Source organism: Passer domesticus, chromosome 19 (genome assembly GCF_036417665.1).
Source record: "Passer domesticus isolate bPasDom1 chromosome 19, bPasDom1.hap1, whole genome shotgun sequence".
Lineage (NCBI taxonomy): Eukaryota > Metazoa > Chordata > Aves > Passeriformes > Passeridae > Passer > Passer domesticus.
The window spans coordinates 1165575-1180408 of record NC_087492.1 but is presented as its reverse complement, the minus strand read 5'-3'; the positions used below and the strand labels follow the sequence as shown (position 1 = coordinate 1180408).

Below are 14834 nucleotides of genomic sequence, written 5' to 3'. Positions count from 1 at the left end.
ATTTTCATAGAATGACAGAATATCCTGTGTTGCAAGGGACCCACAAGGATCATCAGAGTCCTGAGAGGTTTGAGAGAGCTCTGTGCCAGCCCAGCCCGGACATTGCTCCAGGGAGAGCAGCTGCTTGAGTGAGTGCTCCTGTGAGTGCTCTGGGAGGCAGTGTGAGAAAGTGATGTGGCCTCCTTCATTATTGATTTGAGATTTCAAACCCAGGAATGTCAGTGTTGCCTCCCCAACTTCTCTGCTCTGCATAAATTCCTACCAAATCCACACTCAAAGACTTTCTTCAGTTTTATTTTGTCACCATTTTATTTTGTAATTTATTACTTTTAAAACTTAATACATATTTAAAGCTCTTTCTTTCTTCTTTTCCTCTTTTTTAAATGGTGCTGAAATGTGCGTTCTGACAGCGGCCCCTGCTTTGTGAGGCCCCAATAAATCCATGGCTGACAGCATCCCATGGGCTGTAAAACAACAAAACCAGCTGAGAGCTGGGTAAGGACACTGTGGGTTTGGGGATAACTCCACTGTGATGTCAGCAAGTCACATTTTGCCAGTGCCTGGCAGTATTCCGGCTTTCCTCACCCCTCCAAATCCCCCAACTGCAGCATTCAGCAGTGGCCAGGAGGGAAAATAGCACAAGTCCTCCACTGTTAAACGTGCACTGCTACTATCATGCAAATCCATCTGGTTCAGCAGCTCTAAGCAGACTTCAAAGGACACAGAAGTCATTAGAATCACAGTTCAAAGAAAAAAGTGAGCAGCTGGTCTAGGCCATCTGGTAGGGGACATTAAATGGTCCCTTTCTTCTCCAGTCAGTCTATGAAATTTTCAGTAATTGTAGGAACATCTTCCAACATTAACCAACATCATATTGTTAAAAATGTAAGTCTTAATAAATCATCAAAACTGATGTCTTGGGGAAGCAAGGAAGCTGCAGTCTGCTGGGGTCTTCCCTCGGCAATAAGACACCGGGCCATAATTACAATTTTAAGTTGGTGTTTTCAAAGCAAATTAGTGGGAATTAGATTCCTCAGCTCCTTTGAAGGCCTGAGGGAAGAATGTGGACAGGGTGGTTCCCTAGGCTGCAGAGGAATCTCCTTTTGTATTGATTTCAGGAGCCACTTCTGGCTTCAAAACATGGAGGAAATGTCCTCCCTGTGCTGCATGCTTGGGCTGGATCCAGCAGCTGGGATGGGGGCCTGTCCCAGGACACCTGAGCCCCAAAAGGTCCAGGGGAAGTTCAATCAAGCCCCAGCTCCCTGCACCCCATCCAAGAGGAGCTGCAGCCCTGGTGGGGGGAGCAGAGCCCAGCAGAATCCCTGTATTGTGATCTCAGGGTCCCCCCGGGCTCCTGGACTCTTGATATTCCTGTTGAATATATGGATGACTTCCTTGAAACTCAGGCAGGTGGTTTGACAATGCAGGGATAGTGACAGCTGCCACGGGGAAGCCAAAGTGAACAGGAGCCACAGGAGAGCTCCAGGATGTGGCAGGGACCTGCTGAGCCTGAAAACACGGTGACCTGAGCTGCTGCAGCTCTCCTGGTCTCCTCCTTGCCTCTGCCTTACCAGCTGTGTCCTTCCTCCAAAATGCAAACTGGAGAGTTCATCTTAACCTGATCACTCTGGGAGCACAACTACCCCAAAGCTCAGCAGGCAGCTTCAGGGGTTTCAAGCCCAGGCTTTCCAAGATGCCTTTTTCCATTAATTCTGCCTTTGCTCCTCTTTCTTGTGACTGCCCAAATTTACTGACTTTTTCACCTCCTACCAGCAGCATTTCAAAGCAGATGGGAAACACCTGCATGAAGAAAAATCCCAATCCTCTGGGGTATCCCAGGGATACCCACAAAGGTGCACATGCAGGTACCCCACCCCTGGCAAGGGCATTCAGCCTCTGCCTGCCCCAGCTCCACTTTCCCCACTCTCCAAAGGCATGTGCAAACTGAGCCCCTGGTGCTTAGCTGGGTGTCTCCCACTGCCTTCCCAGCTGTTTTCCCAAGCTCTGGGCCAGCTGATGGACAAACAGCCCTGGCTCCAGCCTTGTTTGCCACTGAACAACAGACACAAATACTTGAAATACTTTCCTAATCTCATTTTCTCATGCAAACAACTGCTGGGATGTCAGGGATGTTAACCCAAGGCAGCAGCAGATGGGACATGCAGTTTGGTGAGGGAAGAACCCAGCCAGGGGACATTGACAGCCCCTCAAGCCCCCCCACATGCCCCATCAGAAGAAGGTGCCCTGTGCTCACGCCCACCCCAGCCTGGACCACACCTGGCTGCAGGTGCCCTGCTGACTTGGCCAGTGAGGATAATTCCCTCCCTAATGGCAATGAGGGCCACTGAAATTCCTTACAGATGGAAACATCCATGGCCTGGGGTCACCAGCCCTCCCGGGGAGGGAGCTGAGGATTCCCAAGCAGTTTTTCCTGGAAGGATTGCTGGCTTGACTTGACTGTGTGCTGGGATTGCAGTTGCATCTGGTGAGACTTTGGAAGCCCTGCTACTGCCTTCCCCTTGTCTCCTGGGTTTATCTCCCCACAGCTGGCAGAGACCGAGATGTTTCCATGTCTGCCTTCCCCAGGAGATGCTGGGGACCCGGGGGACACCGTTGAAGGCTGGCTGGTGGCAGCACAGCCTCCAAACACCTCCCCCTCTGTACAAAATAGCACAGACCTGCTTTTTTAGTTTACACCCAAATCCGTTGTCATCCCTTGTGTGTTTACAGAAGAGAGGCTTTCAATTAACACAGAAAAACCACGTGCCCAGCCTGTGAGGGGTGCAGGAGCAGGGGCTGCCATCGTTGCTGGGGGCTGGATCCCCAGGAAGCTCCGGGAGCCCTCGGGAAGCAGCTGCCAGTGGAGCTGGAGCACAGGACCCGGAGCCGCAGTGACCTGCTGGGAGCTGGAGCACACTCTGCTAGCACCCTGCCAGGGATGCACACCAAACATGAGCTAATCCGGACAAAAATAGGAGTGAAATCATAATTCAGATGCATAATTCATGTGCATAATTTTTCTTGCTGTATATTCTCCCAGGATGTATTCTAGAAACTGCTTTCTTTCCCCTCCCCTCCCTGCTCCCGTCCTTCCAAAAAGTGCCGTAGATGCAAATCATTGGAGGCAGCAAGGGGTAGTAGCTTTGCTGGGTTACTAAATAAATGCTAAATTTGTCTGAGTTTCTAGCCTACATCTTGGCAAGTGATGCAGATTGAAGCTGGTGTAGAGACACGCAGCCTTGTGATAATCACAGGATTTTAATTGCTTTCATTGTGAGCCCCGGCTACTGATTGTATCTGCACTGAAAACTGTAACAGTTTGCACTTGCAAATACTAAAAATGTTAAACAATAATGGCAATTAAGAGATAATTATAGTTATTTTGAAGCAAGGATTGTAGTTAAGACTACAAGAAGACATCCCAAATGAGCAGGAAGCATTGCCCTGTTTACTGCACAGGATTCAAGCTGCTTTTCTATGATGTGAGATCCACCAGATTTAATTGCTTAATGATTTTCTATAAAATATTGAAGTACCACGGTATCTTTAGCCAGCCCAGGCTCTGCCTGAACTGCATGTGTCAGTCTTGCCCAGGACAGAGCCCTGATCTGGCACCCCCTTGCTGAGTCACACAAAGCTTTTCTTCTGCTAATGACAGCCCAGGAAAGCTCCAGGGGCTCCCCAGCAGCACCCCTGGGTGGGCACCCTTCTGGAAGGGGCTGGGTGGGTGCCATCCCTCGGTGCCCCTGCAAGCTGTGTTTTCAGAGGGCTGCAAGGTGGGTCAGGGTTTGCTCCAGCCGGGCTGACCCACAGAGAAGCAGATGACTTTGAACCCTCTGAGAAAGCAGGGCTTTCAAACCCAGCTTTAGGAAGAGGTTGTGTCCTTGTCGGAGCGTTCTGGGCTTTCCTCAACAACAACAAAGGCATTTCTTTTTTTCCAGAGCCGTGTTCTGGGCCGGCTGCCAGCGGCTGTGTGCAGGCTGCGGCGAGGCCCGGCCTGGCTCCGTGTCAGCCCCCGGCCCTCCCCGGCGGCCGGGCAGGCAGCAGGGATCACACCCCGAAGCTGTAATCAAACCCCGCGGGGAGGGGGAGCCCTGCCACAAGGGATTTCCGTCCCTCTGACTCAGCTCAGCAGCAGGGGTCACAGGCCAGGCTTCCCCAGGCTTTACCGAGCCTTTCTGCAGTGCCCTGCTCACCCTGGCCGGGGTAAGACGTGGGAAAACCTCCTCCCCAGGGCCTGAGTGCAGCGTGGCAGGCAGTGGGAGCACACATCCAGCTCTGCAGATTCCAGCCGGGAGGGTGTGTGGGACTGGGCTGCAGGAACAAAGGGTGTCTTTCACTGCCTCACCCGCACGGGCCGCCGAGGCGAATTCCTGGGATGCTTTCATGGGCTGCTACCAATGCACAGGCAGAGCTGGGCTCCCAACAACCTCCTCCCCCTGAAAGCACTTCATTCACACCCAGGCTGGAAGGAGGTGAAAGAAAATGCCACGCACGTGGTGCAATGCAAGGGGGCCGAATGCAGGGGGGTCAGAGCACTCCCCAAGAGCTCCTGCCCCAGGCTGGGAGCCCAGGGGCCTGGACAAGCAGCCGAGCCGCAGGCAGGCTGCTCCGCAAGGGCCATAAATCATGGCAGAGGCGTGAGCAAGGCAGGGAACAAAGGACATGGAGAGATGCCACGGCAGCTGGCAGGGAAGGACCGCGGCGGCTGCACCAGAGGATGGCGTCTGAGGAAAGCCTCTGAGCAGCCCAGGAGGGCCCTGGCCCCAGGGAGCAGAGCTGGCCCTGCTCTGCCTCTCCCCAGCCCAGCCCTGTCAGCACGGGGCATGTGGGGACAGGGGACATGGGGGACCATGACATCCCACCTCACCCATGGCCCCACAGCACTCCTGGGAGGTTCTCCACACTGCCCTGGCCCACTGCTGCTTTTTCCATCAGGCCACAAGGAGCTCTGGCACACTGGTTCTGAGTCCCCAGCACCAGGATGGAACAACGTGGCATGCAAAGGCCACTCCAGCAGCCTGATTCCACAGGCAGTTGGGAACACGCTGCACCAGGGCTGGATAAAGCTGCTCCTCGAGCTTCATCCAGGGCCAAACCCCACTGAGAGCAGAGCAGAGCCTGGGGCTGCTCAGGCTGCCCCAGGGGAAGGGACAGGGACTGCAGGGGGTGTTCTTACCCCCTGTTCTGGGTGCTGAGCCCACCAGTGCTCAGAGCACCTGCCACCACTACCAGAAGGGCTGGCAAAGGCACTGACCTGATGATAAGCAGTTATGTCTCGTTGGTAATGAGTTATTACTCAGCCTCAGCTAGACACTGCCTTAAGGAAGGAAACATCTGATCATCTTTTAATAAACACAGTTGGCTCCTGCGAGGCTCCTGCAGCTCCTGCATCTACAAAGTGCTCCAAGACACATGGCTTCTGCACAGACAGAGCTGCTGTGAGTCACTGTCTGGGAAAGGGTGTCAGGATCCTTGCTCAATAAATAGAACAAAGGAGGGAAACCTCGGGTGGGCAGGGATGGCACAGCCCTGCTTCCTTCACTGTGTGCCACTGTCCTCCTCAGGATTTATCCAGCAGAGGCTGAAAAGTGAAATAAAAATGATTTCCATGTTCTCCCTCATCATCACTAATCACCTGCAAAAGCACTGGGAGAAGGAACAGGTCTGTTGGGTCCTGGGATTTGCAGCCACAGGCTCTGCTTCCACGTGCCTGGAGCACAACACTGCAGCAGCAATGCTGCAGGCTGGCTGGGAGAGGACAGCCCTGACCTGCAGCCTGGGTGTTCCCACGGGAGCAATGTGCAACTCCCAGGCCTAGCTGCCACTTGTCCCTTTCCAGAGTCCCAGGTGGCCACAGAGAAGGGGAAGAACATGGTGCCAGGCAGGCAGGGAGATGGACTGACACCTCCCATGGCTCTACACAGTGCTCATTCTGCAGAAGAGTGGATCCCAGGCAGTGTGATACCCACAGAGCACAGCTCCCCAGCCTCTCTGCTCTCCAGTGCCACACAGCCCTGCTTTTGTAAGGCACTTCCACATCTGGAAGAAATACTCTGCATGAGGAATTGAATGACTTGCATGGCAAGAGAGAAAACAATGTGACACTCTCACCAGCCACAAACCACAAGGTTCCCTGCAGCTAATGCACATCTGCAGCCAGAGCTCACCCACAGCAGCAGCCTCAGTCCCTCCCCTGCACCCAGGCACTTTCTGAGTGTTTGTGAGGCAGCACAACATAAACTGAGTTTGCATTTCAATAGCATTTTTCCCAAACACATCTGGAAGCAGTTTCTTTCTCCAGATGATCCCCTTGCAGATACATACCTTCCAGTCCGTGCCCCAGATCCAGATGTTTCCAAACAGCTTGAAACTGAGCAGCCATCCCGGGAATGCCGTTGGTTTCTCCAGCATGGAAACAGTTAATGCTCCGAGGCATCATCCAGGACACCTGTCCCTGGTGGAAACTGGAGACAAAGTGGAGCCCAGCAATGGAAAAAGTCAAAGCCAAGACCTTGTCAGCTGCTGGGGGGTGGGAGGGGAGGGAAGTGGGACACAGCTCCGTGATCAAATTCAGCACTGCTCAAATTCAGGCAGTTTGTGTTTTCCAGGCCCACAGTGCTGCAAGGAAGATGGTTTAGGGGAAAGACTGCTCTGTTTCACTGCCTAGTTCCTGAAGATGTGAGCAACAGCTCCTCTTCCTCAGCCTGAAGCAGGACTCCTGCTGCAGAGACCCATCCAAGGAAGCACCAAGCCTGCTTTGCACTGGTGTGTGTCAGCGCCAGGGCACACCATCCTCCAGCCCTGGCAGGGCCTCCCCATCCCAGCAGAGATGGATCTCCAGCAGTACCACAGCCCCTGGATACAAGGCTGAAATGGGGATTTCCCAGATGAAACTCAGGCTACAAAAGCATTTCACCTGAGGTTTGGATCAGCAGCCTCCTGTACTGCAGCTGGGGTTCAAGATCCAGTTTCTCTGCCTCTTGCTTTGTCTGAGGGCCCTGTGCACAGAGGGGGCTTGACCAGCCCAGCCCCACAGGGCTGCACACTTCCTTGGAGCCAGTATTAACCCAGCCTGAGCCAGGCCTGGAATGCAGAGCCCCAGCACAGCCCAGCTGGCACTCAAACCCAGCAATTCCACTTCCACCTAAAAGGCTGGGACTACCGAGAAAAGAGCATCACTGGCAGCTCCCCTAAAGTAGAAGCCACCCCTGCTCTGGGGCAGTGGCAGGTGCAGGCTGGAGCAGATGGCCCGTGTGTGACAGCCGAGCTGCTGCCTGCGAGCGAGCGCTCGGCTGAGTCACGCTGCTCACGCTGGTGTTACTGTGCCACAGCAGAGCTGTTACACTGCCGTGCTTGGCAAGAGCCCACAGCTTTTCCAAAATACCACCCAGGCCACAGCCCCGCAGTTAGGCTGCATCGGGAGCAAGATAACAAGCTGAGGGGGTTGTTTAAGGGCAAGCCCACAGCCCCCGCGCCGTGAGAGGCTTTAAACACATCAGATTCAGATCTCAGCTTTCTCTCCAGCACAGGGAGCAACTGAAGGGAAAACCTGCTTTCCTGGGAAGCAGGGAGACACCTTCCCGTGCAGGAAGCTGCTGTACCACCCCCGGGCTGCCTGAAGCCATTAAGAGGTCAGCTCCCAGCCATTGAGATCCAGGTTACCTGGCACAGAGCATCCCATCAGGGTGCAGCAGGACACAATTCCCTCAATGCCTCCCCTCTGCTCAGCCTTTGAGCTGAGCTGGAGGTCAGCACCAGCACAGAGGGGCCACCTAAGCTCCTCTGGTCATTTCTACCTCCCTGACCTGCCTTCTTTGGGTCATCAGCATCTTCCAGGACAGAGAAATCGCTGCTCACCCTCTCTGGACAAGGACAGGCTTTGCTCAGGAAAGCTGCTAAGGAAGAAGAAACCAGAGGCTGTTTAAATGTGTCAATTCACCTTTAATGTTTGAAAAAAAAATAAATGGTATTTGAGCAATTGCAGTTATGAAGGGAACAGATCTTGCTCCACGAGAGACCGTGAACAGATTTCACATTAGACTCATGCTTGGAAAAAAACAAACCCAAAACATTCTCCTTTCAGACCCAGAGTGGAGTTCTGAAGAGACAAGACCACACGAGTGCCCCAGACAGTCCAAGGCACATTATCCCAGTGCAGACATTTCCATCAACATGAATTTATGACAGCTACATTCTTTCTAGTTACAACATTGTTCTATCCATAATACAAAATTAGGCATACTTTGGATTTTGCACAGAGACAAGAAGGACTTTTACTTCAGGAAGTCATCAACCTGGGTCACCAAATCATTTCACAAAGAGCTCCCCTCACCGTGCCCTTTGCCCCCAGCAATGATTTATTCCCAACACCAAATTCATCTCAGAGACACAAGCTGGGCTCATCAGCCCAGTGGTATTGCCAAGGCATTAGTCAGCAAACCAATAATTAGAGCTTATAACAAGCACCAGGGATTTATTTGCCATCACACAGCATTTGTGCACACCCAGGTCAGAACTTCCTGCAGTGTAATCCCAAGTCAGTACGTACTAAGACAACATCACTGCTGAACCTATTGGAGACCAAGACATTTGTCTGCCTTTGAAGCAGATGTCACATGAGTTTCCTTCACACAAACATCACATGTAAATTTAACTTCTTGGTACTGTGCTTTAAGAACAAAAGCAGATATCAGAACATAGAGGACAATCCTCCGGAAATAGCTTATTAGCTACAGAAAATAAAATAAAAGAAAAAAAGAAAAAAAGAGACAGTGGCCACTTACAAGTCTTCCACACGACTAGCTTGCTTTAAGGAGAGCATCAAGTTAAGGCAGTGTTGAGACAACTGGCTACAAACATGCCGAATCGAGCTGTTGTCAGTAGTCACCAATTTGATATCCTACTCCATTGCGGGGCCGGGCCACGTGGCTTCAGACTCAGGATGGAGGTCTAAAGACTTCAGCCACAGGATTGCTGCTTTCTGCAACAAGCAGGAACTCAGGGGCTGGTTTTGAAGCCTTCTAGACCACGCTGAATTGCTTACTCGAGTCTAGGTCAATGTTTCAGCAGAGCCAAAAATACAGCGAAGGGCACTGAGCAAGAACACCGAGGGGTGCCAGCTGCAAGCCTGTATCACAGTCAAAGGTGGAGATCACCTTGGGTGTGGAAGCCACGTCACCCAGAGCCACCCCACCAGCTTTCAGGGAAGGTCTAGGACCTGCCCCGAGGGTACTGGGAGAGCCAGCTCTCTACAGTCTGCAGGGTGGGACAGAGGCTCACACTGGCTTTGCTCCTCTTTGCAAGATTAACAGTCTAACAGGACTCAGTAAGGAAGTCTGGGGCTTTTGGCCTGCCCAAAAAAGTTTTCCCAGCCTCAAAGAAGGAGTTACCAGTGAGGGAGCTGCTGTGGAATAGTTTTATTTCTTCCCACGTAAAGGCCATTGTTTAAGCATTTACAGGTTTCCTAGTGCAATACAACCAAAAAAAGCAGTAACAAAAAAATGCCGCCTTCTTCCCAGGCAACTAAACAGAAGTAGATTTTTACTGCAACATATACACATTAAATATAGTATACAGTCCATGCAGCGGCATAGCCATGTTAGAGGGAGTCGTGGCTTCAGCCATCAGTGCATTACAGTCCAAATTTCAATCGCTCCTACTTCCTACCCAGACTTGAAGAGAAGAATTGCAACCTGACCCAAGTAAAAATAGATGAAGTGCTTTGTCTCATGTGTTACATAGCTGCCAAAGTTTCTGCCAACAATGCAGTGCCAAGTTGGGTTGTATTTCTTGTCAAATTCCTGAAGAAAGAGAAGAGAGGCATTAAGGCCAAGAAAGCCCACATCAAAATAGTTCTAAGCACAAATTCTGAGCTGGTTCTGTTCACACACTATCACCTCTCGTCCCACCTGCAGCATCTTGAGATGCCCCACTGCAAGACACTATTAAGTTAAGCAACCAAACCTCTGCACTGGATTGTCTGAAGGATTCAACACAAGCAAAACATCTTCTAAGCCTTGGAGCACCATAGCCCTGGGCAGGAGGAGCAGATGCAAGGGCTCTCCTTGGTACAGCCCTGTGTGTAGGCTAATCAGGGGAATAATTCTCTCCCATTCCAAACCCACTCACAAAAAATAAAAAAGGTTTTGGCATGTCTGCTCCAGCAAGGCATCTGAGCTTAAAGGTCACCTAAAAAAAGGAAGGAAGGAAAGCTATTTGGGACTCTTATACACAAAGGGGAGAAAATCCACGCTGAAAATGAGCAGGAATATACACAGGCCAAGAGCAAAGACCCAAGAGGTCAGAGGTAAGCAAGCTGAATCCTGGTTCAACAGTCTTCTCCTACTCCACGGGCAGGATAGGGTTAAAGACCATTTTCCTCCCTCTAATTAACACAAGACTCCCAAGAACACCCTTCCCTCCCCTGAGACAGAGCCAGAAGAACAGACTCAACATCCAAGATTAAAGCCAGTTCTAGTTCTCAGACAGCAGAAGAGTTTGAGTTGTTTGCAGGTAACCTTTGAAGTGAGGAAGAGGCTTTCTTGCCAGAGCACGAAGGTGCATCAAATTGCTTCCCTCCTCCCAACACACTCTCATGAAATAAAGGCCAAGTTCTTTTTGGATGCCTTCTGTTGCACTCCCTCACTTTACAGGCTGCATTGCCCCGAGCACTTAGAGCTAAGTCATGCCTCAAAGTGATCTGAGAAGTCAGGAGACACCTTTGAATCCTTTGCCTTCAAGCTTAGATTACAAGCAAGGCCCAAACACCAGCCCAGGTGCCAGGGCTTCACTGCCTCTGAAATAAGATTTCCCTCCTCCAAGAGCACTTTTCCTGACCATTCTGAGAAGCTGCCTTAGGGGGAACCAACAGCTCCCCAGGTGCCATCATCAAGCATGAGACTCAATTAACAGGCTCCTGCAAATGGGGAGAGAAGCTCTTCACCAGCCAGGGCAGCTGCCTGCACTGTTTCTAACACAGCAGCTTCCACAGCCCCAGCAGGCAGCACAAGGCCCATCCCAGAACCACACCTGCACTGCTGCCCACCAAGGGAAACAGCGGGCTGATCCCACCTGCACTGGTGCTGCAGGTCTGTGGAGCAAGTCCTAAGCAGGGGCAGCTGCCAGCCCTTTCCAGGCTGGCAAATCCTGAGGGACAGCACTTGCAGTTTGCTCAGAGCCTGCCAGAGCTCTGCCACAGCCCTCCCCTGACCTTGGAGAAGTCACTCCATCCTCTTGAAAACAGCAGTAAAGCAGCCAAGAAGCCAAGTATCTTCTCCCTCCCAGCACACAAGCATGAAGCCTCAGCCACTCAGCTCCTGACAGACTCAGGAGCTTTGGGAAGTCGCAGCCAGCACAGCACCCTCATCCCGGAGTTACCTTCTTGATATATGCTGCAATGTCCTTTTCTATGTTGTACTTCTCCATGGCCTGTGTAGCACAGTCTACAGCGTCCTGCTGCATGTCCTCGGACATGTCCGCATTCTTGATCACAGCCTTTCTGTCAGACATGGTGAACCTAAGGCAGAACATAGATTCCTTTAATGCCTTCCCCAACAGGAGACGCTTCCTGTGCATCAGAGGTTGTCCTTTCTGTGCAGGCTGCGTCACCAGGCGGTAGCACAAACCCCAGCTATGGCCACAGAGAGTTTCTGGGGTTGCCTACGGCAGCCCCAGGCCAAGGTGCCCCTCACAGCCGGAGCACCGGCAGGACGTTAGATCAGAGGTAGTCCAGCACCACCACACACAGGAAAAGCTTCTGTGTGGGAGGAGACGGGATCTGCAGAGAGCCACAGCCCTCCTGCACATCAATGGGCTACACCAAGTTTGGATCTAGGTGTGCCAGTGTTTTGGAACATCCCCTGCTCAGAGCCTTGCAAGCAACAGATCCCAGACTGTGTGCCACGGGCACAGAGGCTCAGGAAGCACATTCAGAGCAGCAGTGCTTTTATTCTACCCCTTCCCAGGTGTCACAGCTCCTGCTGCTAGTTTAGCCTGGAAGGAGCCTTGTCCCACATTCAGCCATCATCACACCTTCACTTCCCTGCTGCTCTGCCGTGAAAGCCAGCCTTGAGCTGTTCCCACGGGGCAGAGCCAGCCTGATGAGCCAGAAGCAGGTTACCACCACACTGCAGCCTGGAAACAGGGCAGGAGCAGCAGGTCCCACCACAGAGACAGAGCTTGGCAGAGCTCTCCCTCTCCTGCCCCCTCCTCAACTGGGAGCCACAACACAGGTGCCAAACCAGCATGCTCCTGCAGTCCCAGACTTGTCCTGGAGTGAGGTGAGAGCCCCCTTTGCTCTCAAAATTAAACTGCCTTGTACCAGCCACTGCAGCCATTAGATCTGACACGGCCTTTCCAGGGAGGTGTCCAGCACAGTTCCTATTATCCTAGGAAACTGGGATTTCATGATCCCAACACTGCATTCTTTCTTCAAGCCCTGAGGAAGGCCCACCATGCAGGCCTGCTCTGAGCACCACAGCCCTCATTCCCATTCCTCACTCAAGGCCTGGGGAGGTACACGTTACCTGGGGATCCAGCTGCTCACCTTGCAGCAGCTCTTACCCCAGCACATTAAAACTTTGTGGGAATAAGCTTCTTAATGGCAAGGAGTACCTCCAATTAAGCCTGCAGAGCACCATTAAGTTTCCTAAATCCTTTTACAGAACTCTAAGTCTTGAGTGATACTACCAAGTGTGTTTTGAAACAGTGAAACTACACATTTTTAGCTCTGCTGTGGAGTGAAAAAAATCTGCTGCAATGATCACTTCCTGGAAGAGCCCCAGAAAACTGAAGGAGTAGCTTTGTTACAGCAATTAAAGGAGCTTGCTACCCAGAGAGAAAGAGAATCCGGTTACATAATTGCAGCCCTCTGATTACAATACTTCAATTCTTCCCTCTGCCTGCACTTGAAGACTTCTATTGCCACCTTAATTTATACAGTTTAGATATAGTGTTTAATAGAGCACTGCTATTAACACACACCAAGAGCATCAGGAGGAATGACAGGCACTGAGCTGCACTGCCAACAGAGAGCACATGCCCCCATCACAGCCCTGCAAGAGCCACTTCCCGGCTGTTTGCTCCTTTCCGGGCCGTGGTTTCAGCCAGCAGGCCTTTGCCTGCAGCCCAGAAGCTGAGGGAAGAGAAGGCACAGCTCACAACAGCCCTGGAGATCTGGATGCACCACCCAGGAATCTGACCATCCCTTGGAAAAGTCTTCTGGGTGTCCAGTCCACAGGAAGAAGGAAGCAACAGAAATCCACTTGTGGGTCATTCTTCCAGGAAAGCTTCTTTAGGGAAAGAGAGCAAGCGAGGCCTGACACACACCAGGCCTTCACACACCTGCACAGCTCACAGAGTTCAGAGGGCACCTGCCATTGCATAACGAGGCACAGTGTGACCTGCAAAAGGCACCTTCCCTCCTCATTGTCTAGGCAAGGAGCATCCCAGTGCAGGCCTGGGCTGCCGCGGGCGACAGCGCCAGAGGAAAAATGATTATCCTTCAGCAGGGCTGCACACGCTGGCCAGGAGGCCTTCCCTGCACTGCTCCAGGGCACAGCATCCCCCACAGCCAACCTCAATAGGGGCTGGCAGTGGCTGTGCTGCTGCACCTGCCACAGGAGTGGCACACCCTGCACCCACCTGAGCACCAGAGCAGGGCCCCAGGCTCTGCTCGCTCCCTGGGGGGTTACAGGGACCCCTCCCCACGAGGCAGCCCGCAGCACAGACACAGCATAACCCTAAAACACAAGATCACAGGTGCTCTCGGGGTCTTGCCACCCAATCTGGCCCTCTTTGAGGAAAACCACAAAGCCCCAGCACTCATCTCAGGGCAAGATGGGCCTAGGAAGGGGTAACATTACAGCTCCAGCAGCCACCCCTTCTCGCCAAGGGCAGGATGTGGTCTGTGAGGAGGAAGACCACAGCCCCAGCTGCTACTCCAGGGCAGCATGAGGCCCTGGAAGGGAAATCAGGCCCAAGGCAGCACCCTACCCTCTTCTTACCAGGGTAGGATAAGTCTTAATTATACATTGAAGCCCATGACTCCAGCAGGACAAGCTGGGGCTTTGGGAAGAGCATGAGACATAAGCCCCCTGGTAACCACTCTTTCCCTCTCCGGGCAGGACAGAACCCTAGAAATGAGATGGGGCTGAAACCCAGCATCCACCACCTCCCCCATGAGGGCAGCACGGATCGCGAGGATGGGAGCACCCATCACTTCCCCCCCAGGGCAGCACAGATCCCCCGGCTCGGAACGGGGCCCAAGCCCAGCACCCACCGCTCCACCACCAGGACAGCGTGGATTTCGCGACTGGGGACGGGGCCCACCCCCTGCACGAACCGCATCCACCACCTTGGCCCAAAAGGGCCCTGGGAGGGGGTGCGGCATAGCCCCTTCCCCCGCAGGGCTCCCGGGAGCCGGAGCCCTGCGTGACCTTCACGGGGGGAGCTCCGGGGGCGCCCGAGGCCGCGGTGACCTTGCCTGGAGCGGGACCGGCTCCGCAGCCGCGCGGCCCCCTAGGGAGGGGCGGGTTCCGAACGCTCCCCAACAGCCGGTGCCGCCCGGCCACGGCAGCGACCTCCGCCCTCGGGGCGGCCCCGCCGCCACCCCGCACACGGAGCGACCGGTGTCGGGGCGAGGCTCGGAGCCCCACAGCCCAGCGGAGACATCGCTCACCTTCACAGTGACAGGGCCACCCCGGGAGGGCGAGGCACGGCACCGAGGAGAAGGAGGTGTGAGGAGGCCCGGCCGCGCTGCCTCAGCCCGCTCCGCTCCGCTCGGCGCCCCGCGCGCTCTGCGCCCCGGCGCCGCGCCGCTCTCAAATACCGCC

At 53.4% G+C, this 14834-nt stretch overlaps 1 protein-coding gene across 2 annotated transcripts; it reads right to left on the bottom strand.

Moving 5' to 3' along the window:
• Positions 1-7923: 7923 nt before the first annotated feature.
• On the bottom strand, positions 7924-14834 carry DYNLL2 (dynein light chain LC8-type 2). 2 transcript variants are annotated; one of them, XM_064395100.1, is made up of 3 exons: positions 14681-14834; positions 11380-11518; positions 7924-9803 (listed from the first exon to the last, which is right to left on the bottom strand). In XM_064395100.1, exons 2-3 carry the CDS (start codon positions 11509-11511, stop codon positions 9666-9668), a joined length of 270 nt encoding a protein of 89 aa, XP_064251170.1. In that variant the 5' UTR covers positions 11512-11518; positions 14681-14834; the 3' UTR covers positions 7924-9665. The 2 variants fall into 2 exon arrangements, with proteins under 2 accessions (XP_064251170.1, XP_064251169.1); XM_064395099.1 differs by lacking the exon at positions 14681-14834 and having other exon boundaries at positions 11380-11537.